At 41.9% G+C, this 23,889-nt stretch overlaps 9 protein-coding genes across 9 annotated transcripts; 4 read left to right on the top strand and 5 right to left on the bottom strand.

Moving 5' to 3' along the window:
- The first annotated feature begins 846 nt into the window (after window positions 1-846).
- Window positions 847-3,067, top strand: BCR41DRAFT_361132 (2-amino-3-ketobutyrate coenzyme A ligase). The gene is made up of 4 exons (XM_022025469.1): window positions 847-1,281; window positions 1,652-1,871; window positions 2,008-2,498; window positions 2,594-3,067. The coding sequence occupies exons 1-4, from the start codon at window positions 904-906 to the stop codon at window positions 2,840-2,842; spliced, it is 1,338 nt and encodes a 445-aa protein (XP_021877523.1). The 5' UTR covers window positions 847-903; the 3' UTR covers window positions 2,843-3,067.
- Window positions 2,594-4,992, bottom strand: BCR41DRAFT_169385 (hypothetical protein). Its single transcript, XM_022019699.1, has 3 exons — window positions 4,089-4,992; window positions 3,172-3,941; window positions 2,594-3,067 (listed from the first exon to the last, which is right to left on the bottom strand). Exons 1-3 carry the CDS (start codon window positions 4,552-4,554, stop codon window positions 2,930-2,932), a joined length of 1,374 nt encoding a protein of 457 aa, XP_021877524.1. The 5' UTR covers window positions 4,555-4,992; the 3' UTR covers window positions 2,594-2,929.
- On the top strand, window positions 4,724-7,726 carry BCR41DRAFT_169409 (P-loop containing nucleoside triphosphate hydrolase protein). The gene is made up of 7 exons (XM_022019700.1): window positions 4,724-4,920; window positions 5,030-5,166; window positions 5,279-5,359; window positions 5,483-6,988; window positions 7,097-7,198; window positions 7,301-7,444; window positions 7,533-7,726. Exons 1-7 carry the CDS (start codon window positions 4,893-4,895, stop codon window positions 7,629-7,631), a joined length of 2,097 nt encoding a protein of 698 aa, XP_021877525.1. The 5' UTR covers window positions 4,724-4,892; the 3' UTR covers window positions 7,632-7,726.
- A 79-nt stretch (window positions 7,727-7,805) lies between these two features.
- BCR41DRAFT_340873 (P-loop containing nucleoside triphosphate hydrolase protein) lies at window positions 7,806-10,511 on the bottom strand. The gene is made up of 8 exons (XM_022022220.1): window positions 10,251-10,511; window positions 9,955-10,110; window positions 9,155-9,846; window positions 8,911-8,999; window positions 8,575-8,812; window positions 8,333-8,438; window positions 8,010-8,209; window positions 7,806-7,918 (listed from the first exon to the last, which is right to left on the bottom strand). The coding sequence occupies exons 1-8, from the start codon at window positions 10,414-10,416 to the stop codon at window positions 7,820-7,822; spliced, it is 1,746 nt and encodes a 581-aa protein (XP_021877526.1). The 5' UTR covers window positions 10,417-10,511; the 3' UTR covers window positions 7,806-7,819.
- A 201-nt stretch (window positions 10,512-10,712) lies between these two features.
- Window positions 10,713-14,974, bottom strand: BCR41DRAFT_327115 (hypothetical protein). The gene is made up of 12 exons (XM_022021643.1): window positions 14,599-14,974; window positions 14,468-14,480; window positions 14,299-14,318; window positions 14,037-14,157; window positions 13,880-13,929; window positions 13,715-13,768; window positions 13,361-13,576; window positions 13,070-13,223; window positions 12,810-12,952; window positions 12,633-12,692; window positions 12,376-12,529; window positions 10,713-12,281 (listed from the first exon to the last, which is right to left on the bottom strand). The coding sequence occupies exons 1-12, from the start codon at window positions 14,632-14,634 to the stop codon at window positions 10,729-10,731; spliced, it is 2,574 nt and encodes an 857-aa protein (XP_021877527.1). The 5' UTR covers window positions 14,635-14,974; the 3' UTR covers window positions 10,713-10,728.
- Window positions 14,975-15,481: 507 nt separating this feature from the next.
- On the bottom strand, window positions 15,482-17,183 carry BCR41DRAFT_361141 (argininosuccinate lyase). The gene is made up of 2 exons (XM_022025470.1): window positions 16,190-17,183; window positions 15,482-16,064 (listed from the first exon to the last, which is right to left on the bottom strand). The coding sequence occupies exons 1-2, from the start codon at window positions 17,038-17,040 to the stop codon at window positions 15,515-15,517; spliced, it is 1,401 nt and encodes a 466-aa protein (XP_021877528.1). The 5' UTR covers window positions 17,041-17,183; the 3' UTR covers window positions 15,482-15,514.
- Window positions 17,184-17,424: 241 nt separating this feature from the next.
- BCR41DRAFT_374087 (hypothetical protein) lies at window positions 17,425-19,152 on the top strand (the record flags this gene model as incomplete). The annotated part of the gene is made up of 1 exon (XM_022026838.1): window positions 17,425-19,152. The coding sequence occupies one exon, from the start codon at window positions 17,425-17,427 to the stop codon at window positions 19,150-19,152; it is 1,728 nt and encodes a 575-aa protein (XP_021877529.1).
- A 268-nt stretch (window positions 19,153-19,420) lies between these two features.
- BCR41DRAFT_425190 (hypothetical protein) lies at window positions 19,421-21,654 on the bottom strand. Its single transcript, XM_022030548.1, has 5 exons — window positions 21,378-21,654; window positions 21,062-21,164; window positions 20,606-20,716; window positions 20,049-20,255; window positions 19,421-19,864 (listed from the first exon to the last, which is right to left on the bottom strand). The coding sequence occupies exons 1-5, from the start codon at window positions 21,472-21,474 to the stop codon at window positions 19,495-19,497; spliced, it is 888 nt and encodes a 295-aa protein (XP_021877530.1). The 5' UTR covers window positions 21,475-21,654; the 3' UTR covers window positions 19,421-19,494.
- BCR41DRAFT_374089 (hypothetical protein) lies at window positions 21,407-23,489 on the top strand (the record flags this gene model as incomplete). Its single annotated transcript, XM_022026839.1, has 5 exons — window positions 21,407-21,491; window positions 21,741-21,811; window positions 22,461-22,565; window positions 22,625-22,770; window positions 23,201-23,489. The coding sequence occupies 5 exons, from the start codon at window positions 21,407-21,409 to the stop codon at window positions 23,487-23,489; spliced, it is 696 nt and encodes a 231-aa protein (XP_021877531.1).
- Between the last annotated feature and the right edge of the window lie 400 nt (window positions 23,490-23,889).

Consider the following 23,889-nt stretch of genomic DNA (forward strand, 5'->3'; position numbering starts at 1 on the left):
GCAACAGTGATTGAAGAAAAAAAAAGTTTCAAGCCCTCATCTAATATTAATATTAACGAGCTAGCGACTGACATGTAAGCACCAAAGGGTCCAACGTGGAGAGCAGCATTTTAATTTGCTGACTATTTTGTATTCCCATAGACATGGCGTCATGGATGCTGTTTTTATGTATTTTTATATTTGCACCATATGGTTGCGATATGTTGAAAGTCCTAGAACCCAGAGCCTTTTCAATGTATTTTCCTCATTACTCTGTTTGTGTTATGTGATCAACAAAACAAGGCAGTTAATTATTGAAAAGATTGAGACGAAAGCTAGTCTTAAAAAGAGTTATTTTTTGCTTCTTGTTTTAAATATACTTGCCACTGACTAGATGTAGTGTGAGCGGGTTACATTGGGGGTTTCAAACTTGAACATTTGGTCAGATAAATAGGCGGCTATTTCTAAGTAACCCTTGACGGGGTTCACTCAACCTAAAAGAAAAAAATTGAGGGTTACCCCTTCTACAAACTGGAAGCGAAGATCCAGGGGAAATGTTTATTGAAAAAAATAAAATAAAAATTGGATTGTCTGTCTTATTTCGGCAAATGTCCAACTTTGAAACCCCCCTAACATTATTTTAAGATTACAGGAACGGTATCTCCACTACTAAATGTACAGCTCAACAACACGACTGGATAGAAATTTTTGTCAAGAAAATAAATAAAGAGCCGTTATCCCCGCCATGTTCTAATGCCAATGGAAATTTTTTAGGATGAGAGTTCTTTTCATTTTGTTCTGACAGTAACAGGATTAAGCCACAGGGTATTTCGACAATTTCAAACAGCTTACAGCTCCAATGCTTCTCTTCATTCCATTCATTACTTTTTACTACATTCTCTTCGTAAGCCCATCTAATAGGATATGCTTCGTCGTGCTGTGTCGCTCTCTGTCTTGAACTTTACTCGCCAAGCTTTAGTTTCGCCTGTTGTCTCTTTCAAAATTCAGACCAGAACTATGGCTAGCACTAAAGCAAAATTGCAGTTCGGTCAGATCCTCAAGTCAGAGATTGAATCCATCAAAGCAGCTGGCACTTATAAGTCTGAGCGAGTCATTGTCTCCCCTCAGAACTCTGCTATCAAGGTTGCAGGTGGAAGCGGTCAAGTTACTCCACAGATCAACTTTTGTGCTAACAACTACCTAGGTCTTGCAGATCATCCCGAGGTCGTTGCTCGTTCAAAACAATACTTGGATACCCATGGATCTGGCTTGAGTAGTGTCCGCTTCATTTGTGGTACTCAGGTATTGAAAAGAGAGAAAAGAAGAGTTTGTTTGGAAGTTGTTGTGCAATTTTGGGGAGTGGGGTGTCACTAAAAAGAAGGTATTGGCTAGATTCATTTTAATTCAATTTTTTTTTTATTTTAATTTGGCTGGCAGAAGAAAAAGTGTCAGGACATGATGTGCAAAAAAGTGAGACTGGGGTGTACCGTGAGAAAATTTGCAGTAACTCTAAATAGGCATTTAATTAACGAACAAATCATATTCGTCTGGGGAAATGCGGCGTTTGCTATGCCAGGTAAAGAAGGAACGGGGCTGTGCTAAACATGAATGATCAAATTACTTACATCTTATTCCCTATCATGATTTTTATGCATCATAATCGTATTAAAAGGATATTCACAAGGACCTTGAGAAAAAGATCACAGAATTTTACGGCACAGAAGACACCATCCTCTATGCCTCATGCTTTGACGCCAATGCCGGCATCTTTGAGACCATCTTAACAGACCAAGATGCAGTTATTTCTGATGCTCTTAATCATGCCAGTATCATTGATGGGATCCGCCTCTGCAAAGCTAAGCGCTTCCGCTACAAAAATTGCGATATGGCAGGTGCGTATTACATGCTACGGGAATTACATCTTCTGGCCATTTTTTCTCAATGTAACCGAGGAAAAAAAAAAAAAAAAAAAAGAAATGGACTAAATAAGTCTTCCGTGATTCCTCTTTTCTTCCCTTCTTTTTCCAGACCTTGAGACCCAACTTCAAGAGGCAGACAAAGCTGGTGCCCGCTTAAAGTTGATTGCGACAGATGGCGTGTTCAGTATGGATGGCAAGTTTGCACCTTTGGACAAGATCTGCGATATCGCAGAAAAGTACAATGCCTTGATTTTTATTGATGATTGCCATTCGACAGGATTCCTAGGCCCCAATGGCCGTGGTACTGCAGAGCACTTTGGCGTCCAGGATCGCGTCCATATTGTCAACTCGACTCTTGGAAAGGCTCTTGGCGGCGCAGCAGGAGGTTATACAACTGGATGCAAGGATATGATTGACCTGCTCCGTAACCGTTCTCGCCCTTATCTGTTCTCCAACAGCTTGCCACCAGCAGTTGTGGGATCTGCCAGTGCTGCCTTAGATTTGATCGATAGCGCAAAGACAAACGGCTTGTTTGATAGATTGTGGGGAAATACAAAGCTATTTCGCTCGCTACTGACCGAAGCTGGATTCACTATCAAGGTGAGCATTTGTAGTTGACTTTTCCCCTTTATTGACAGCTATTTACTCGCAGTAGTGTACTAACAGTATCTATTATATATTTCCTACGATTTTAGGGCGATAACCACCCTATCGCACCCATCATGTTAGGTGATGCTCGCCTTGCTAACCAGTTTGCCGACAAGATGTTGCAGCGCGGTATCTATGTCATTGGCTTCTCATACCCTGTCGTCCCCAAGGGAGAAGCACGCATTCGTGTCCAGCTGTCAGCTGCACACACTGAGGAACAAATTCGTCAGGCTGCTAACGCCTTTATCGATATCGGTCAAGAACTCGGTGTTATTGGTGCCAAGAGCAAGCTTTGAGCTTTTAAGATACAGAATACATTTTCCCCCTATTCTAATATGGCTTTAGGTTCATTTCTTTATTTCTCGTAACATTCTTTATTGGTGCTATGTACGATTCCTTTCTGGGATGAAGCGCTTGATACCTATCTCGGCGACTTTGTAGAGAGGAAGGGCGGTCCTTGGGTGAGATAACTGTTTTTTTGTAGCATGTGAAGGATATAGTACATGACATAAAATAACTGTCTAAAAATAAAAAGAATAATAACAATAGAAAATAATGCTACGGTAAGAATGAATGGAAAATGACTTCGAGACATTTGTGATATGATGAACTTTATGTTGAATACCTTTTGAACTTGAGAGACAACTCTATTAATGGTTAAAAGCCATTGCCATGAAAGAGCAGGATGAGGTTGACAGATACCAGGAGTCGAGGACAAGAATGGCTGTAATAAAGTACCTGTTAGGGGCTTTGAGGCGCCAATTTGATGTTCGTCTTGACTGTTACAAGAGATTACTTTGATGGCATATTGCGAATGTCCAAAGACCATGCCTTTTCGATAGAGTAGAAAATCTGATCCATATTTCAGTCCATCCTTAACAACCCAGCCCTGACTACGATAATGATGGTAAGCGGCATATCGGACAATGAAGGGATTGTCGACAGTAATTTCCATTGTTGGATTCACATTACAGGCTTTTATGAACTTGAGCCAGCATTCTTGTATAGACATAGTTACTGGTTTTGTTGTAGTTGTTGCTGCGGCGGTTGTGATATAAATACACTCAATCGCAAACACGAGGAACATGGCTTCCTCAAGTGAGAGCTGAAGATGCTCATAGTTTTCCTCAGAATTTTTTGCATTTATGTTCTTTTTACCATCAGTCGCTATAGCATCCCTGGATGTAATTTTTGATGGTGCGGCTGTGCTCTGTAACTGGCCACTAGAAGTAGTATCCGTATCTATTAAAGGTATTACAGATGGTTTTAACGACGACGGTGAGGGGTCTCCGCTTGTTTGTGTAGGTAATAAGCCGCTTGGAGAGCTTGTCTTTTGCTCCTTCAATCGTGCGCGTTCGATGCGCCGCTGACGAGTAATGTCTTCAAGTCGCATCCCTTTAAAAAAAAAGAAACAAAAGAGTTAGAAGTAATAAAATCTTTCTGAAATAGTAATCGGCATGAAAAGTTCAAACAAAAGTCCCTAATTATTATTGCTATGGCTGTCGACTCCAAAGAACCTCTTTCAGGACTTATTTTTCCTACCTTGTGCGTCACCAGCGATTCTTTGCCTCCAGGTCGCCTCACTGCGAGAGAGTGTACCCTTGCCAAAGAAGCCCTGACGAAAGAGTTTCTCCATATCGTTTTCATTTTTGACCCATACAGATCTCCCAAGCGGATGGAACTCTGCCTGGATAAGCTCTGGAGGTATTACCAGATTTCCACTCTGAGGATACAGCTGGCGGGTCCATATGGAGACGTATCTGAGTATCTCGTTCAGGGGTTTCCAACGAGAACGCAATATTTGTTTCTGGGCACACTGATCCTTGGTCTCCAGTGATGGCTGAAGTGAATCCTGCTGCAGGCATAGTAAGGGCAATGCTATGCCATACTGCTGTCTTTTGAGCGCATTACTCTTCTTGGTTGTCATGACATGCAAAAGCTTCAATGAAAAAGCTGTGCGAGACAACACATGAAGTAGATCCATAGCACCCCTTAACCATTGCCTCATATATTTATAAGAGGAGTGGTTTTTGCTAGGCTTTTTTTTTTTTTTCTTTGACTTGAACAATTGGTGCTGAATGGGTGAGAAAGAGGATTACCAACTTTTACCAGCAGACTACTGCGACCGACATACGGCTCGCTGCCGGATTTCATCAAAACGATTCAAGGGATTGAAAGTAGGACAATGGGTTCAGCTGGAATCAGCAGAAGATCAGATCCTTTGCCGGGTTTGGCCAGCCCGTTATGACTGTGGGGATAAAATTTTGGTCGATCGATATATAGCAAGAGGAGTGGATAGTACAAAAGATTTGAAAGTGAATACTGCAGATCATCAGAGTATCACCAATGTACCGAAAGGAACTCGATACAGTGAGTAAATCATTAAAATGCCTTGCAACCTCAGTGAGTTTTCAACTAATGCTTTATAAGGTCTGTGAGATCTGGAGGACTAAAAAGCTTGTTGCGGCATAATGTCACCTTAGAGTTAAGTGTGCTATCTGAATCATCAGTAAGAAAGGCGCAACAGCTTCAAGTTGATGTAACACTACTCCGTCGGAATGGGCGCCTGAGTGGTGAAGCAGCTGTTTATGAGGAGACCACAGATATGTTGAAACGGAACGTAAGTGTGATGAGCAGGAATACATTGGAAGGAACTTTTCTATTTTTGATAGTCAAAGCATGCTTCTATGAAGATAGGTCTTTGTTGGCTGAATCAAAAATGCTTTAATTAGTTTGTTCACAAACTACTAGAGAATTTGATCCTCATGGAAGGCTTCACTATAGAGGATCAGCACGCAGGCCTTTCTATCGCGGTAGGCTTACACGATACTCGAATGAACCCATTGAGCTTTTATTTTATTTTATTTTATTTTATTTTCATTATCGCAAATTAACATCGTCTTCCTTGTTTCTCTTTTATTTCAATGCATGTGAAGGTCAAGTCTACATCGCCATCAGAAGGCCCTCTTCTTGTAGTGAAGGGCACAATGGTCACGATCACCAAAGAGAGTCAGCTCATTACAGCATCAGCAAAGACAACAGGGACCACATGCTCTGCATCCAAGACCACAGTTTCAAACAAAAATACTATGGATTTAGATCGCAACTTAAAGGTGCTTCCTGGCCTTGAGAAGCCGATTCAAGCTCTCCTCGAAGTTGTTTCATACCCCCTACTGTTTCCCGATCTCATTGCGCGTCTCAACATTGAGTGCCCTAAGGGTATTCTCTTGCATGGGCCTCCTGGTGTGGGCAAAACTTTACTAGTTTCTACAGTGGCGCATATTTGTCATGCTCAAATGATCACCATTTATGGACCCGAAATTTTTGGACCTTATGTAGGCGAAAGCGAAGAAAAGTTGCGCCAAAAATTTGATCAAGCGAGCCGGATCGCCATGGAGGATCTCAAGAGGCCTGTCATGATCTTCATTGATGAACTAGATGCATTAACACCGCACCGAACGGATGCACAGGCCCACGAATCTAGAGTAGTTGCACAACTGTTAACGCTGATGGATGGTGTGACTTCTAGGGGAAGGGTAGTGGTTATAGCAGCGACGAATCGACCTAATTCAATCGATCCGGCGCTCAGGAGGCCTGGGCGCTTCGATCGTGAAATTAAGATCGATGTACCCGGCGAAATGGATCGAAGAAGGATTATTGAGAGCTTAATCAAGGATATGCCCCACTTGTTGAAAGAAGATGAACTGACGACTCTGGCTCGGATGACTAATGGATTTGTGGGCGCAGACCTAGAGGCACTTTGTCGGGAAAGTGCTCTGGCAGCGATTCATCGGGAGACTATTGCTGCAGCTACTGGAGAGGCCATAGATGTTAGCGTGACCATGGGTGATTTTAAGCGAGCTTTCAGGATGAATGCGCCTTCATTGCAGCGCGGGTATGCTGTTGTCGTAGAGCCAGTACAATGGTCAGATATTGGTGGTTTAGAGTCTGTTAAGACTCAGCTCCGCCAAGCAGTCGAATGGCCCGTGCTTTACAAGGACACATTCTCACGACTAGGCTTAAAAGCGCCACGAGGTATTCTGTTGTATGGACCGCCAGGATGTAGTAAAACGACACTTGTCAAGGCTATTGCTACCAACTCGGGAGCGTCGTTTTTATCTGTGAATGGTGCAGCCCTTTACTCATCCTATGTAGGTGACTCTGAAAAGACTATTCGAGAGACATTTCATCAAGCGAGACTATCGGCTCCGTCCATTGTCTTTTTTGATGAGATTGATACAATTGTAGGGAAGAGAAATTTTTCTGCAGATAGTGGTGGTGCCGGTAGGGACAGCGTCCAAGAAAGAGTACTATCAACTATGCTGAATGAAATGGACGGCGTGGAAAATGCGACAGGGGTTCTGATAGTCGCTGCTACCAACCGTGTGGATCTAATTGACAAGGCTTTATTACGACCAGGACGATTCGATCGGGTCATATATGTGAGTTTACATACCTCTAGCCCTTACTTTTATCTCTTTTTTTATTTTATTTTTTTATTTGACCACACATTTTACTAAGCATGATTACTTTTGGATAAATATGGCTAGGTCCCTCCACCAGACTTGGTAGCCCGTAAACAGATCCTCAGTATCTACACAAAGGATATTCCTCTAGCTGACGACGTTGATCTGGACTTTATTGCACAAACGGTAACCGAAATAAGAGAGCATTAATTACTCCTAAAAGAGAATTTGTTGGAGATAAGCTAACATTTTTTTTTTTGTTTTTTTTTCTTTTTTTGACGCATTTAGACCGAGATGTACACAGGAGCGGATCTACAGAATGCCTGCAGAGAGGCAGCTTTAGTTGCTTTGAGGACACGAGCCCTAGCCAGGAGCGATTATACGACGGAGACAATGCCGAAAGATGATTCAGTATCATCTCTTCAACTAGTTGTAAGTCAATTATGCTGACATTTTTGTACTAGTTTTTTTTCTTTTTCTGTTATCTAATGTTATTCAACTTCGTCTTTGTAACCTGTAGAATGCGCAAGATTTTAGACAGTCACTTGCAGGAATGAAGCCATCCTTAACAGCGGCCATGCTCTCGGAGTACAGCTCCACTGGCCAGGGAGCATTCTAATTTGATCCAGAGCGTATAATTTCAACTATGTAACAATAGCTTCCTGTACAATATAATACATCTCATGTGTCATGTTATATATTATTATGGCGACCTAAATAAAAAAAATACATTTATATAATATAAAAGATTTGCAACTCAACAAGGAGGTTTTTTTATTTTATTTTATTTTGCGCTCGATAGAATGATCACTGGTGAAAATTTTCATATCGTAATAAGTCAAATTGGTTGACTGAAGGCCGGATCTCCGATGATGCGGTAAAGAAATCCTGAGGCTCGATACTCGTCTGCATGCATAAAGAGATAGTAGAAATATAGTGTAAAAAGTTAAATACTCGAACACAACTTTAATTCTTTGATTATAAACTAAAAAATTACCCTATTGGCTCTTAATGCGAGCAAGCCAGATCTGCGAACTAGAGCCTTGATGTCAGCACCTGTGAAGCAGTTAGTCAAATTGCCCACAGTCCGTAGATCAACCGAACTTGAGATGCGAGTGGACTGCTTCAAGATCTGCAGAATAGCAACGCGTTCCTCGAATGTTGGTGGTGGAACGTACACCAGCCTATCAAGGCGCCCTAAATAGAGAGGACAGAATTAGGCAGGCAGAGTAAGGAGAGAAAGGAGTCAGGTCCTATTTCTTATTTAATGAGTACGTGATGGTCCATCCTAGAAAGGATGCAGCCAACGTTTAACCATACCCGGCCGTAAAATAGATGAATCAATGACTTCTGGATGGTTTGTAGCTGCAAGGACGACGACACCCTCTCCACAGTTGTCCATCTCTAGAAGCAACTGGGAAATTATCTATAAAAAAAAAAGATTGTCATAGGTTAGTAATAAAGTACTTTCTCTTATCTTCTTACACTCTTCTATCCATGCCTTCCTTTCATTTTATTCTAAGCTTTTTTTTTTTTCTTTCTTTCTTTCTTTTTGTTGTTACCTGCTTTCCAAGTCCTCCGCTTGATTCTCTAGCTCCAAAAATGGCTTCAAGTTCATCTAGGAATATAATACATGGACTACATCTTGTAGCCATCTTGAACACCTTAGCTATGGCCTTTTCTGATTCGCCCACCTCACCCTTAATTAGGTCCGGGACTACCACTGCCATAAAGTTTGCTTCTGACTCTGTTGCAACGGCTTTTGCTAACATAGTCTTTCCTGTTCCCGGTGGACCGTATCTTTGGAGATAAAGAGAAAAAAGAAAAAGAAAATAGATAAAAAAAGGACATTCTAATAAACGTTCAATTTTATACAAATTATCCATTCGAGTATTTACAGTAAGACCCCTTTGGATGGACTAATACCCATCCTCTTGAAAGCTTCCGAGTGTTTATAAAGCCAGATAACAGATTCCTCTAATGTTTTCTATTTACATCAGGGAGATAAATAAAAGGATAGTTTGGTTACAAGATCTCCTGTTTCCACCAAGTATGATGAATGACAAAACAAAAAGAAAGAAAGAAAGAAAGAAAGAAAGGAGAATGCAGAGAAGAGGATAGTATTTTATTGTTCAATAATACCTTGACTTCCTCAAGACCCCCTATATCTGACCAATATACAGGATCGACTTTCTGTACACTTGTGCTTTGACGTAAGGCAGAGACCTTAATCGTCTTCATTGCCTCTATAAAGTCCTGGACTGTAAGTTGATCCATTGTTCGCTCATGCCGCTGATAAGCAATGATGGCTGCTTGTCTACAGAGTGCATCCAAATCTGCAGCAAGGTATCCATGACATTTTGCCGCAATAGGTTCAAGGCTGACTTGAAGCCATTCTTTCGTATCGAGGATTTCTGATGATTTGACATGGTCTATTGCAAAAGTAGACCCATCTCCCTCTGTCTGCTGCTGCTGCTGCTCATGTTCATACTTTTGTTCTTGGGGTTGTAGGGATATGCCATGATTGCGAGCACAGGCCGTCAAAATTAGGCATCGTTCTTCAGGTGTTGGGATATCCAGCTCGATTGAATCATCAAATAGTGATGCAACTGAAGGGTCCAACCCACGAGCATCTTGTGTCAATCCCAGAACTATGACTCTTGGCGCAGCAGAGCCCTTTATGGATGGCGAGGATATGTGATTGGATGAGAATGTCGATGACGATGTTGATAGCTCTTGTTCTACTAAATCATTTATCCATGATTGAAAAGCATAAACTAGCGCGAAATCACTTTCTTCACGAGGGAATATCAGTTCGATATTGTCCAATATGACTGTTATGAACCAGATAAATAAGCAGATTTAGGAGGGATATAAGCACTATTGATCATAACGTAGGGTTCCTCCTTTCAAGATGAATACACGTATATAAGACAACCTGCCTACAGCTTTAGAATGATGTTTAATGGATCCAAGATACATTTTGAGACCTTTAAGCAGATCGCCTGGATACATTGTTGCTAATCCTCCAATAGTGATCGTCACTGTGCACGGGATGTCATATTTTTTACATAGCACCTTGGTCAGATATGTTTTTCCTAGATGTGATAATGATTCATATCCAAAAAAAAAAAAAAAAAAAAAAAAAAAGAAGGCGTCAGAAATATGGTATGGATCAACTCAGTCCAGTTTTAGCCTTCATGGAGCTGTATTCCTTTAGCTTTTTCTTATTATTTACCTACTCCAGATTCCCCTTTGATGATCCATGCCCGTGGAAGGCCACCGAGCGGACAAAATGCTTTGCAGAGTTGCCCGTATTCCTTTGGTGAACTTTGAAAAAAGAGTTGAAATGCCTGATCTAATCGCTGAATAGCATCATTGTTTGGTAATGCCAGGCTTTTCATTCTTTCAACAGTCTGTTGCTCTTGCTCTAAGGACCCTTAAACCTTTTTGTATTCTAATGGCTGCGTTACTGAATGGGTCTTTGCATTTGCTTTCGTTGTTTTTCAAGAATTTATTGATCTGCCCATTCGAGACAGTCACTCCACTTAAAAAAAACGCGTCGCGTGAACAATAGGAACGCTTACCATATTAGGAGTAATTACTATTTTTGTGTTATATCTTTTTCTTACTAGCCACATCTATGTGCTTTTCTAATTGTAAACTATGCTATTTTTTTTTTTTTCTTTCTTTTCTTTTCACTGTTTGTTCTTACTTCAAAAATGCCGATTGGCTTGTAAATATTGACTATCATCTCCCAGTTCTTTGGCTCGCTCTTTATCCTTTTTTCCTTCTCCCTCTTCTTCTTCTTCCTCTTCTTCTTCCTCACCCAGTCCATGATGATATCCACCATACTGCCCAAACTGAGCTAAACCGTACATATGCTGAGCTGGCGGCCCCATCATGAAGACATTTGGATGAGCTACCCAATCAGGTTGATTTAGATACCCAAGACCGTGACCATGCTCATGCGTATTACCGTCAAGACCGAGCCCCCCAATCAAATTCGAGTGAGAATGAGCCAGATGACTTTGGTCTGACGGGTATGAATCCTGGTAAAGGGGGTATCCAAGGGGTTGGGGCTGTTGCTGATATCCTTGCTGGTGCTCATCATGGCCTCCAAAATGTTGATGTTGTGGCGGTTGGTGACCTTGATGATTCTGAAAAAATCCTGGGTACATATAGAACCCTGGCGAGACCGTATCATTAGCATGTACATGGGTGGATGAACCGCTATTGATGTCGGTATTGTCAACAGTATCGTGTCTCTTCAAATCCTGTCCACCCCTCTTGTCAGTGCCATTACTTGAGTGATTCATCAGATATGCATGATCCCCACCATGAACGTTTTCATTTCCATTGCCGACGGCTAATATACCATTGTCTACGCTTGTTGGCTCAAGCTCTGAAGATGGAATGGCGTTCGAAGGGAATGAAAAGGCTGTTGGGGATTCAACTTCTGAAGTGTAGTTATGCAGTGCTCCATAGATAGGATGGAAATGAGGATGAGTTTTTCCAATGGAGCCAAGGTTGGCTAGAAATGGGTATTGATTGTATTGGGACGGTGAACCTGCATATGGATGGTGCAATAATGACCCAGGCCCTGAAGTAAATGGTCCAGGGCCCACCGTAGTGGCGGTATGGCCGGAGCCTGCGGCAATAGCGGAAGGAATTAAAGGCGAACTGATATTGATGGGTGACTTTGAACTAGCCTCAAACTGAGATGGAGATTTGGCTCTGTCGCCTGATTTGTCTACTCCTATATGGTTCTTAGTTGATAATGGCGAGGCTGCAGCCTCTACTGAGCCATCTGTCGCTGAAATATCGGGGGTATGGCTCGAATGCGGACTTAACAATGCCGACGAAAAGGCGCTGGTGCCAATGGGGGGTGGACCGATATTGACCTGGCCTGGCAGCGTTGGGCCAGGGATCATTGGATGATTTCCAAGAGGCATCATGGGAGGCTGGTGGAAGTTGGGAGGAAATCCATGCCCGTGCTGTGCGTGCATTGGATGGAGTTGATGTGGGGAATGGTGGTGAGGTGGATGTAGGCAATGATGATGAAGTGGGTGTGGAGAATGGTGGTGAGGTAGATGTGGAGGGTGGTGAAGGTGGTGAGGGTGGTGATGTAGATGAGGATGGTGCACAGGATGAGGATGCATTATTGGACACATATTGCCGTGTATCATTGGCCCATGTCCCATTGGCCCAGCGCGACCGTAGTGAACCCGAAGAGTACGTCCATTGTATTCTTGGCCATCAAACATTGCTATAAAATAAATCAACAGTTTGTATATTAGAGATATAGAGTGAGCATGTTACCCTCATCCTTTTGCCTATATATGTACAGTATGCGAACTTACCAATAGCATTCCTAGCACCCTCTGGAGTCGCAAATAATACAGATCCAAAACCTCTGCTCCTGCCATCATATCCAAGAGTCACGTCGGCCCGAATGATATCTCCTGCTTTGCGGAACAGATCCTTAAGGTCCTGCCATTGACACGTAAACGGAAGCTATTGAACAACAATGTAAAATATATATTGCTGAAGTTATTAGTCTAAACGATAAGGAGGGGAAGCCAAGGAGTGTCCAATGAACATGTGCACAGTGTCATACATTTCCAACAAATACTTGACGTCCATGAACAAAGTTTGGATTCATAGGAAGAGGGCTTCTCTAAAAGCAATTCATATATATAACCTGTTAGTTATAGATGATCACATTGGGATTTCCAGTTTTAGCAACAGCTCTTTGTTACCCTCATGCAAAGTGTATGAATAATTTCGTGCATACAAAGAACGGGCCCCCATAGTTTGGCCCAGATCCAGTCCCTCGAATCTGACTTCCTTCCAGACTATGGAGTCCATGTTCAAGTCCAGGTCGAGCCTCCTGTACATGGATTACGCGATCATGCCAATGGAAGCGATCAAACATTTCTGTTTACATGCAATGAGGAACATACCGTGTAAGCTTATTAGCAATAAGGAGAAATATAGGAAGAAATACACTAGAAAGAAATGAAAAAAAAAAAAAAAAAAAAAAAAAAGACTCACGAATCGCATTCCTGGCTTCCTCTTCAGTTGCAAAAATAACGGTCCCAAAAATATGTGATCGATTATCAGGTCCTAGAATAACATCCGCTCGGATAACGCGGCCCGCTTTTCTAAACAAATCCTTCAAGTCTTGCCATCTTACACGCGACGGAATCTAATGTAGAGCATATCGTTATGAGAATGACAGCGATAATAATAAAAAGACCAGTTTAAAGGGGCGGGAATGGTTGGAATGGTTGGCATTATCAAAATGGAAGAAGAAAGCGGTTGCCCATAGTAGTGTTGGCTTACATTTCCAATGTGAATGGTTCGTCTTTGGGCTGCATTGGTCGTTGTTGGTGTCTCTATAGCACTGTCGCCCTTAATTGATTCATTAACTCCTTCACGATGATTGTCAGTTAAATTAGTCAGATCCTGATCCGCAGCATTTGATGTCTTTTCCCGACCCTCAACGACTCCATGTACATTCAGTTTCTGGTCTAATATCTCTGCGAGCTTGTTCATATCCTAGTCGTTTTTTTTTTTTTTTTTTTTTAAGAAATAGAAAGATAAATAAAAAAAAGCTTCATTCCGTGATCAATGAACCAAAGGAGGGCCAAGCATTCTAGCCTCAAAGAATCAAAGTAAAGCATCTATTCAAGTTACCTCAGGCTGCGATGGAATGGGTTTCCGTGGAGAAAAGTCTATGATGCTCCTATCCTACTCAATGGAACAAGCCATGGCATGTGAGAAATGCTACCTGTATTTACAACTTTATTTTCATCCGCATGCACCGTTGTTATTAATCATATAAAAGGGACGTGCCAATACCTCTCTAACTTCCAGGAGACGTCCGTGCCACTCGTATCCATTGAACATTTCTATTTTGATTAATAAATATTAATAGATAATAGGCATTTGAGGAATGCAGAGAAAATAAAAAAAAAAAAAAAAAAAAAAAATGCATAAGGGATTCACTCTTTGTTACCCTGAGCTTTCTTGGCGTCTTCAATTGTTGCGTACAATACAATACCATGTCCTTTGGATCGACCATCTCTTCCTATCATCACATTAGCGTGGTGAACTGTCCCTGCCCCTCGGAATAGATCCTATGATGATAAATCCCATGAGGGTGGAACATGTCAGAGATAGGTATCGTAAAAGATCATCTTTTTTTTTGTTTTGTACTATATGAGTTGTATAGAACTTTTAAAAAAAAAAAAAAAAAAAAAAAAAAGACCAGGCTTTACTTTAAGATCCTGCCACCCAACTGAGATGGACGCCCGTCAAGGTGGAATAGAAGAGTAGAAGGAAAGATAGAGAGAGAAGAAAGCATATAGGTAATGTTAGAACAATATTGGCTTTATGAAGGAGCACGAATATCGATGAAGGAGAAAAGATCTCGATCAATGATCATACCTGAGAATGGTATCTATGATATAACATTAGTTGATAATCCATCTTGACTATTAGCAAAGCTTTATTCAATCTTATTTGCAAATAGAAGAACAAGAAGAAAAAAAAAAAAAAAAGGCTATGGCTGCACCTACATTTCCGACAAAAAGCTGTCGGCAGCGCAAGCTCATGGTCTCTCTTGTCTACAATAAAAGAAGAAATCTTTTTTATTTGGTCTCCGTTATCCTTGTTCTGTCTGTATCTCAAGTTGAATGTGTATGCTGTGAACATGAATCGCTAGAAGTATAGAAACGAAAGAAGGTTGTCCATGTTTGTTCATGCCAGTTAAAACGAGTTACAAACTAGTGAGGTTCGGCGAAGCCCTGTCCCATTTTCAATAATATAAAAATGCATGTGCTGTGGTACCTGGAACACACTGCAGAAGAATAAAAAAAAACTGTAACACCCAGAGAACACGACAAATAAAATTAAAGAAGGAGACGAACCGATGTCGAAGGGCAATGCAAAAACAAAAAAAAAAAAAAAAAGCGATGAAGCAGAAAAGAGAAAGAGGAAAAGAGAAAGAGAGTCTTTCTTTGTTTTCTCTCTTCTGTGTCTTTGTTTCCCTTTGGCCCTTGTGTTCTCTGTTGTGTTCGTGGTAAAATCAGCTGGACACAATGAGGTCACTCTATCTTTTTCTTTCTCTCCCTCTCTTTTTCCTCAACCAAATGACCGCGATGAAGAAGAAATAAAGACTGGAGATTCTAATGACACATTCTTTCTTTTCTTTTTTTGACCAAGAAGAATGACAAAAAATGTGTTAAAGGAAGGAATGACAATAGAACAATAGATTGGGGCTACAAAAAAAAAAAAAAAAAAAAAAAACAATAAAGGAGATAACACAATCTTGTCTCCTAGCCCATGATTGCTCCATCTGTCTTGTTGCTTGTTTCCTCTGTGGTGACTTGTATTTTGTTGCAACGCGTCAATAAGATTACACACAGAATTATGGTCATTCCAATAGCCATCACCATATATACTCCGTTTACTTTTTTTATTTACTCTTTTTGTTTACTGCAGAAACGCCTTGAGGCTGTCGATCTGTGCCTGAACTGTGACGCGGCTGGTACCACCAGGTGTGCAGCGATTCTCAATACTCTGCTCAAAATTCCACACCTTGACCACATCCTCCTCAAACGAAGGATGCAGATTCTTAAAGTCTTGTAATGTCAAATCTGCCATCGAGCAAGAGCGCTCCTCTGCCAAACGAACAGCCTCACCCGAGATATGATGGGTCTCACGGAAGGGAACTCCCTTCCTAACTAAATACTCAGCCAGGTCTGTCGCTAACATGTCTGTGCTCAGACTAGCCAACATCTTCTCAGGCCTGATCTTGAGGGTCGAAAGAACCCCTGTTGTAATTTGGAGTGATCCCATCAATGTGTCATAGGCATCAAAGACTGGTTCCTTGTCCTCCTGTAGATCCTTGTTATAGGTACTGGGCGTGCCCTTGTAGGCCATCATGAAACCAGACATCCCTCCAAACACACGACCCGACTTGCCACGCAACAGCTCCAAACTGTCTGGGTTCTTTTTCTGGGGCATCAAACTGCTTCCAGTACTAAAAATTGTCATCACAAACACGTGGGAAAAAAAAAATAGAAAGTCAGTCACACAATCGATTGATTCACAGATCTTTTTCTTTTTTCTTTAAAGAAGACAGATAAATGTCGTTCACAAATATACCTGTATGCATCTGCAAGCTGGACAAAGCCGAATTCGCTTGTACTGTATACGATCAAGTCCTCTGCAAAGCGACTGATGTGTACCATCGTCAATGAAGCCCAGAATAAAAACTCGGCCACAAAGTCACGATCACTGACACCATACAACGAGTTGGGCATCAATCGAGCAAAGCCCAGCTCCTTGGCCAAGAAGTCGCGATCGATCTGGAATGGGTTTCCTGCTAGAGCTCCAGATCCCAGTGGCAATTGGTTCATACGGTCCAACAGTTGTTCCAAACGTTGGCAATCTGCATGCCAAGACCAAGCATGAGACAGAATCAAGTGTGACCAACGAATAGGCTGTGCACGTTGCAAATGTGTATAACCGGGCATGATCACATCAATCTCAGCCTCTGCCCGGGCAACAGCGGCCCCAATCAACTCCTTGAGCACAACCACCAACTTGCGTCCTTCTTCACGAACCCAGATACGGAAATCTGTTGCCACCTGGTCGTTACGAGAACGTCCTGTGTGAAGTTTTCCCGAGATGTGTGTACCAATGATCTCGCCCAGGCGACGTTCATTCGCAGTGTGGATATCCTCGTCTCCATCCTTGAGTTGGAAAGTGTTGGCCTCCCATTCTGCAAGCACGCTGTTGAGACCCTCATGCAACTTGACTGCTTCTTCTTCAGTGATGATTTTTTTCAAGGCCAAGGCTTTGGCGTAAGCTTGGGATCCAATGATATCTGCTTTGTAGAAGCGGGAATCAAAGGAGATGGAGGCATTAAACTTTTCCATAAGAGGATCTGTCTTGCCTGTGAAGCGGCCACCCCAGAGTTTACGGGCAGCAGGGGCAGGTTGTGTGGTGGCCATGATATGATATGATAGGAGGATATGAAAAATGATAGTACTATACAGGTATAATCAAATAAGGGCAGAAGAATTACCAGAGAAGAGAAAGAATAAGGATTGAAGCGAATAAAGATTTAACAAGCAAGACGTTGAATGGGTTGGGAGAATGTCTTCTTTTATATCCGATAAAGCGTTGTGAATCAGACAGCATTTTGAACAAAATAGTTGTGACGGCCTACTGTCCCCATGAGAAGATCCCATTTTTTTAAGGTTTACAACACTTATTGACTCGCGCTGACCCATAACGATGTTGAACTCAAAAACATCAAGATCACTCCAGCTCAAAAAGTGAGCGAATGAAGGAGTGGACGTGAAGAGAAATAAATCATAATAAAAGACAATCTCATGTCAGCACGCACAATCCATCCTCGTTCTTTTATTCTCAACGCCCAGCCCCATTACAATGTGTTCCTGAGATCCTTTCTCCAAAGGTGCAGCCTACTAGTTCCACCCCATCGATCCAGTCTATCCTTTGCGCTATCATCTGCTCCAGAACCGATATATGACACTCCTTTATTTCAACCATCATCCCCTTCCTCCCTCTCTTACTCAACACACTCAACATCCTCTTCAGTACGGCTCCGTATCCATTCATCAGGCCCTAAACGGAACGACTCTGACTGGACGCCTGAGCATGATTCGATACTTCTGTCCCTTCGCGCCCAAGGAAAGACTTGGACTCAGATTGGAGAAGCTCTTGGTCGCTCCCGACAAGCATGCAATCGGCGGTTTGATTCTGTACTCAATCCTGAAAGCGGTGAAGCCTTCTGGAAATCACAACCACACAAAAACCATTTGCTCAAGGAGTACGTCCGTCAGCGTCAAAGTTGGAAAACCATCGCTCACCATTTAGGGACTAAGGCATCAGCATGTGAAAGGCAATGGAGGATCCTGGCACGTCAAAGCCAAGCTCAGGGTCAAAATCAAGGACATAGCATGGATCATGAAGACGGTAGGGATGATATGGAACATCTTGGGCCTAGTAGAGTAAATGCGCTATCATCATTAGACAGGGTTAGCATAACAAGCGTCAATAGAATTCGGTGGACGGCGGCCCAGGTACAACGCCTCAAGCATGCAGTGGCCGAATATGGCTTAAACAACTGGGAGACGATTGCAAATAGTGTCTTTGATGGACAATTCACGCCGACCTATCTTCGACGTCAGTATACAAAGCTGGAGCAGAGGAGGAAAGTCTGGAGAGAGCAACAAGATAAGGAACTCTCCTCGGCAGTCATGAATCTTTACAAAAGTCTATTTCCAACACTACCAACCCCATCATCGTCTGAATCAGTTTCACCAAAAATAATGGATGATGTACTCTCACAAAACCAATGGGATATGGTCGCAAAATCTATATCCGGGGAACATTCGGCCTCGGAATGTAGGGCTCATTGGTTGAGGATGCAGCTATGGGCACTAAGTAGGCAGCTACGGGGCCGCAAAAACGTGTCAGTAGACGCAATAGATCATGATGGTGATGGAAACAATCATAATATACATCAGCAGAATGCACCTGCTAGTTCATCAGAATCATGTATTGCTAGTGCTTCCCAGGATGAAAGGGGATTATGGACACTACAGCAAAGCCAACGACTAGAATCAATCATCAAGTCTATGAAAGAAAGCGCCAGCATCTCCGACACAAGTAACACCATGTTTACCATCGATTGGGACAAAGTGTCGGCTTTGATGGACCATAAATTTACAAAACAACAGTGCAAGAGCCGCTGGAATCGTATGCTAAGGCAGGTTCAGGGTTCCACAACATCCGGACGATGGGACGAAGAAGAAATCGAGAACCTAGTGGTGGGCGTATACAACCTTGGACCACAATGGGCAGAGATTAGGCGGAACTGGGTCCATGGGCGTGCTCCGACGTTCATTCAAGGGAAATGGGTGAGCATCCGAAATAAAGTTTATAATGAAATGGTCGTTCAACGATGGACTTGGATGCAGGCCAGCATAGAAATCTATGGGCAACATATTGGCGAAACACTGGGCAAGGTTGCTGAACGCTGGCCCTCACTCTGTGAAATGCCCACCAGGCATCAAAAACATAAACCAAAGTGATCACCAAATAGACCCATGGTGTTCTTAGTAAAAAAAAAAAAAAAAAAAAAAAAAAACGATAAATGATATGAATGATACATAGATATTTATTTTGATACATGGCTGACATGTTGGTATAGTATTCGACGTCGAGCGCGATATATGGTACTTTCCCCTTTCAGTTTGCGAGGTAGAAAGCAAATGTTTGTGGATTGCTCTGCCACCGAATTGAAGGCATGCCCATCCTGTATCTAATTTCAAGCTATTCCCTTTTTTTTTTTTTTTTTTTAAATGTCCTCTTTCTTCTTCACCTTTCTTTTGCGCATTAAAAAAGTAGCTACAACATGAGATTTAGAGCCAAAACTATGCTACAACGTTGCTAGCCTCAGTCTCAGTCTCAGTCTTAGTATCGGTCTCAGAGTGAGTGACACTGGTAGCAGTGATGGCTTTTGGATTCCCTTGTCCGCCAGGTCGCATCAACAATCTCATCTTTGCGACTTCTTCACGTGCACCTGCAACTCTCTTCTCCACCGTATCTTTGGCTTGATCAACCATTAGCTGTGCCTTGGCAGTCATCTCTCTGGAGCGCTGCTGGATCTCGGTACTTGACTTTTCAATGATTTCAGTCGACAGCTTCTGGACTTCCTCTGCACGAAACTGCAGGTAACCTGTGGTTTGGTTGGCGGTATGCAGAAATCCTCCTGCACTTGTCAACACTGCTCCCAATACATTGCTGTCATGTGCAAAAAAAAAGAGAAAGAAAGATAAAAGTACAAATAAAGAGAGAGAGAATATGAGTGTAAAGTGAAGTGAAAAGCTGCATGGATGATTTGTGATGTAATTTCATGTGTTACGGCCAAAAAAAGGAAGGACAGGGCTGAAGTAATTTCCCAACATTTATGCCAGTTGGCGCTTACCGGACAACATGGTCATACCACCAACCGAGCAGTGGCATACTCTGGACAATGCCCTCAAGAGTCCAAGAGTCTTGATGGCTGTAAATCATGGGTCCTTCAGGCGTGTCTTTAAAAAGAAGAGTCGTCGTTGCTGGGACCTGCAAATGGAGAAGCGGAAAGACGCGTGGCCGCAAGTTTTGGACAAGCGAAATGATGGCGGTGTGCCCACTGTGAAACCAAGGAAAAAGATACGATTGGTCAACAAATACCGTTTTGTTTGTGTTGGGTCGTACGGGTGGCTATTATTTTCATTTTTCATTTTTGCCCCTGTTGCACGCGACAAGGGATTTAAATGAATATGTCTTTTCTCTCTCTCCTATATTTTGTCCCAGAAGAGATTATCAGTCACCAATGTATCCCGTCGGATTCGATTTCCCACACATTTACGTCGGAAAACTAATATTGTGCTGTGTTTGTCCTGTCTATCCCTTATCCTGTGTTCCTGTACATGTATGCATTTGATATCCCCAAACCCTCATTTGTAGATCGTTGGGGGAAGAAGAGAGCTTGTCACCTACTCAAAGACAATGTTTGTGACTTCCGGTTCGTCCTTGTTGAGTGACGTCCACACTCGAAAAACTTTTCGAATGTTATAACGACCCTCAATTGTCAATGCAGGGTGAACATATCTATTTTTGACCAAAAAATATCGAAAGAGAGAGCGAGAGAGCAAAGTCGTTAAAATAAACAATAAAGCCATATTTTATTCTAAACACCCCTACAAAAAGAAATAGAAAAAAATGAAAATAAAGGGGAGAAAGAGAGATTGCTCATTGTGTATCCCTCCAAAGTCACTGCGCCAATGACTTTATTCAGGATAGAAAAAAAAAAAAAAAAAAAAAAGTTGAAATAGTCTGCGGACTAAGGCTTTTTTTTTGTCGCAAAGTGTGAAATGTGTCGAATACCAAACCAGCCAATTCCGACCTATCAGAAATAGAAATATAAAAAAAAACACTTCACCAACAAATACGTACTTTGCATCGTCAGTGAAAAAGTCTTCAAGGATTTCCTTGTGCATCTCTTCATCGTAACTAGTCAAGCGATTAGCGAGCCACCAGATGAACTCCATATTTCGCTCTGTTGATAGTCAAAAGACAGAAACAAATATGTTATTTAAGAAAAAGTGTTTGTTATGCATTTTCTACCCTTCAGTAGAACTCTGGATGTGTAAAGAACAGAGGGATACTTCATCAAGAGACGATCCCTGTCTAAGACCTGAAGTATGCGAGTCTATTTTTTTTTTTTTTTTTTTTGGTAGTACGAAGAGAGCAATAGCACAATAACACATACCAGTGACTGCATCGTGGTTATTGCTACTGATGTTACTTGTACAACTGACAGTGCTCCTTGATGAAGAGCCAAAGCTTCGGTTAGAAGATGTTCCCATGATGACTGTAATGGAGAGTAAGTAAGAATGCAAATGTAACTGTGAAAAAAGTGTGGAATGCAATGAAGAGAATAGGAGTATAAAAGAAGTGAGGAAGTGAGGAAGTGGAGACAACAGGTGAGCACTCGGTGTCGGTGTGACGAACAAACAAATCGAACAGGGTTTGTGGAGAAAAAAAAAAAAAAAAAAAGTTTTTTGGGGAGAAAAGAGATCAGAGGAGAATGGATAGGACAAAAAGAGACTTCATCTTCCTTGGATAAGAAAAGCTAAAAGCACGTCCACATCCTTTCCACTTGGAGCAATAACGACTGGGGAAGATAAAGGAATAGGGGGAGATGTAAGATGCATATAATGCAATGTAAAAAAGCAAAGCTAAGCTAAGCACTTCTGAGCTGAGGAAGCATTAATGGAAAAAGCACTCGACATCAGCACTCCCACCCAATCAGCAGATCAGATTAAAGCATAAGTATCGTGATAAGATATAGAAAACAAGAAGTCAGTCTCTTTTTCGATCAGTCTTCCCCTTTCTTCCCCAACAAGTCCCTGAGATCAACATGCATGACAAAAGCTAACTCCTGTGCCGCCACCTTCGATCGGTATTTTATTTAATGTGTCATGCAATACAAAATAGGAAGAAAACAATCGACCTCAATATATAAATGTGTGTATTTCCACTGTAGTCAAATCCGTGTTATATCTCCAAGGCAAAACAACATTAATTCTCATCTAAAGACTCTAGAAATTGGATTTCTTATCGGCAGGGATTGAACACCTCTTCGTGAAGGCAAAATAGGACAAGGGAAAAGAAAGAAAAACATGCTTTGACTTTTTTTTTTCTTTTTTCTTTTCCTTTTCGTTTCTCAACTATCAAGTGAACAAAGGCGCTGCTTGTGGAAAGAAAACAATCAAAGTTTTTTCTTTTCAGTAGCATAGTCGAAAGCACTTGACAACCATGTCTTTTTGGCGATTGTGATTTGCCTTGCCAGCGAGGTTGGGTGTCCGCATCCATCCTTTACGGTCATTCAAATCCAAAAACCAATTCGTTTTCTTTAACACCTGGGGTTGCATTGTTGCCTCAACAGGGCGGAAAGGTAAACTTGTGTGTATTATTTCTCTCTGAGAAAAGTTCATACAAAACACTTGGAAGTAGCTCTTGTCTAGCAATCGTTGTGCTTTCAATCCTAGGGAAAAAAAATTGCAAAGACTGACAATGGGATACAGCACAAATAATGAACAGAGCATAGGGAGTCATATTCTCAGCATTATTCGTATGCTTGTCTCAAAGAAAAGGCCTAAGTATAAACGATTTGTACTGTGAAACTGGGAATGGCTCATTAAATCAGCTATAGTTTATTTGGTCATACCTTACTACTTGGATAACCGTAGTAATTCTAGAGCTAATACATGCTAAAATCCTGACTTCTGGAGGGGATGTATTTATTAGATAAAAAACCAACGCGGGCAACCGCTTGTCTGGTGATTCATAATAACTTTTCGAATCGTATGGCCTTGAGCTGGCTATGTTTCATTCAAATTTCTGCCTTATCAACTTTCGATGGTAGGATAGAGGCCTACCATGGTTTTAACGGGTAACGGGGAATTAGAGTTCGATTCCGGAGAGGGAGCCTGAGAAATGACTACATCCAAGGAAGGCAGCAGGTGCGCAAAATACCCAATCCCGACATGGGGAGGTAGTGCCAATAAATAGCAATACAGGGCTTTTTAGTCGCAATTGGAATGAATACAATTCAAATCCCTTAACGAGGAACAATTGGAGCGTAAGTCTGGTGCCAGCAGCCGCGGTAATTCCGGCTCCAACAGGGTATATTAAAGTTGTTGCAGTTAAAAAGCTCGTAGTTGGATTTAGGCCCGGCTGGGCAGCCTTGCTGTATGACATGTACTGTCTTGACTGGGTCCTCCCTTCTGGTAAGCTGTCGTGTTGTTTACTCAGTGCGGCAGGGAACCAAGACTTTTATTTTGAAAAAATTAGAGGTTTAAAGCATGCATTCGCTTGAATACATTAGCATGGAATAATAAAATAGGACTTTGGTTCTATTTTGTTGGTTTCTAGGACCAAAGCAATGATTAATAGGGATAGTTGGGGGCATTAGTATTTAATTGTCAGAGGTGAAATTCTTTTCATTAATCAAGAACGAAAGTTAGGGGATCGAAGACAATCAGATACCGTCGTAGTCTTAACCATAAACTATGCCGACTAGGGATCAGACAAGGATAATTTGACTTGTTTGGCACCTTATGAGAAATCAAAGTTTTTGGGTTCCGGGAGGAGTATGGTCGCAAGTCTGAAACTTAAAGGAATTGACGGAAGGGCACCACCAAGAGTGGAGCCTGCGGCTTAACTTGACTCAACTCGGGAGGGCTCGCCAGGTCCAGACATAGTGAGGATTGACAGAT

The sequence above is a fragment of the Lobosporangium transversale genome (genome assembly GCF_002105155.1).
Source record: "Lobosporangium transversale strain NRRL 3116 chromosome Unknown BCR41scaffold_46, whole genome shotgun sequence".
NCBI classification, from domain to species: Eukaryota; Fungi; Mortierellomycota; class Mortierellomycetes; order Mortierellales; family Mortierellaceae; genus Lobosporangium; species Lobosporangium transversale.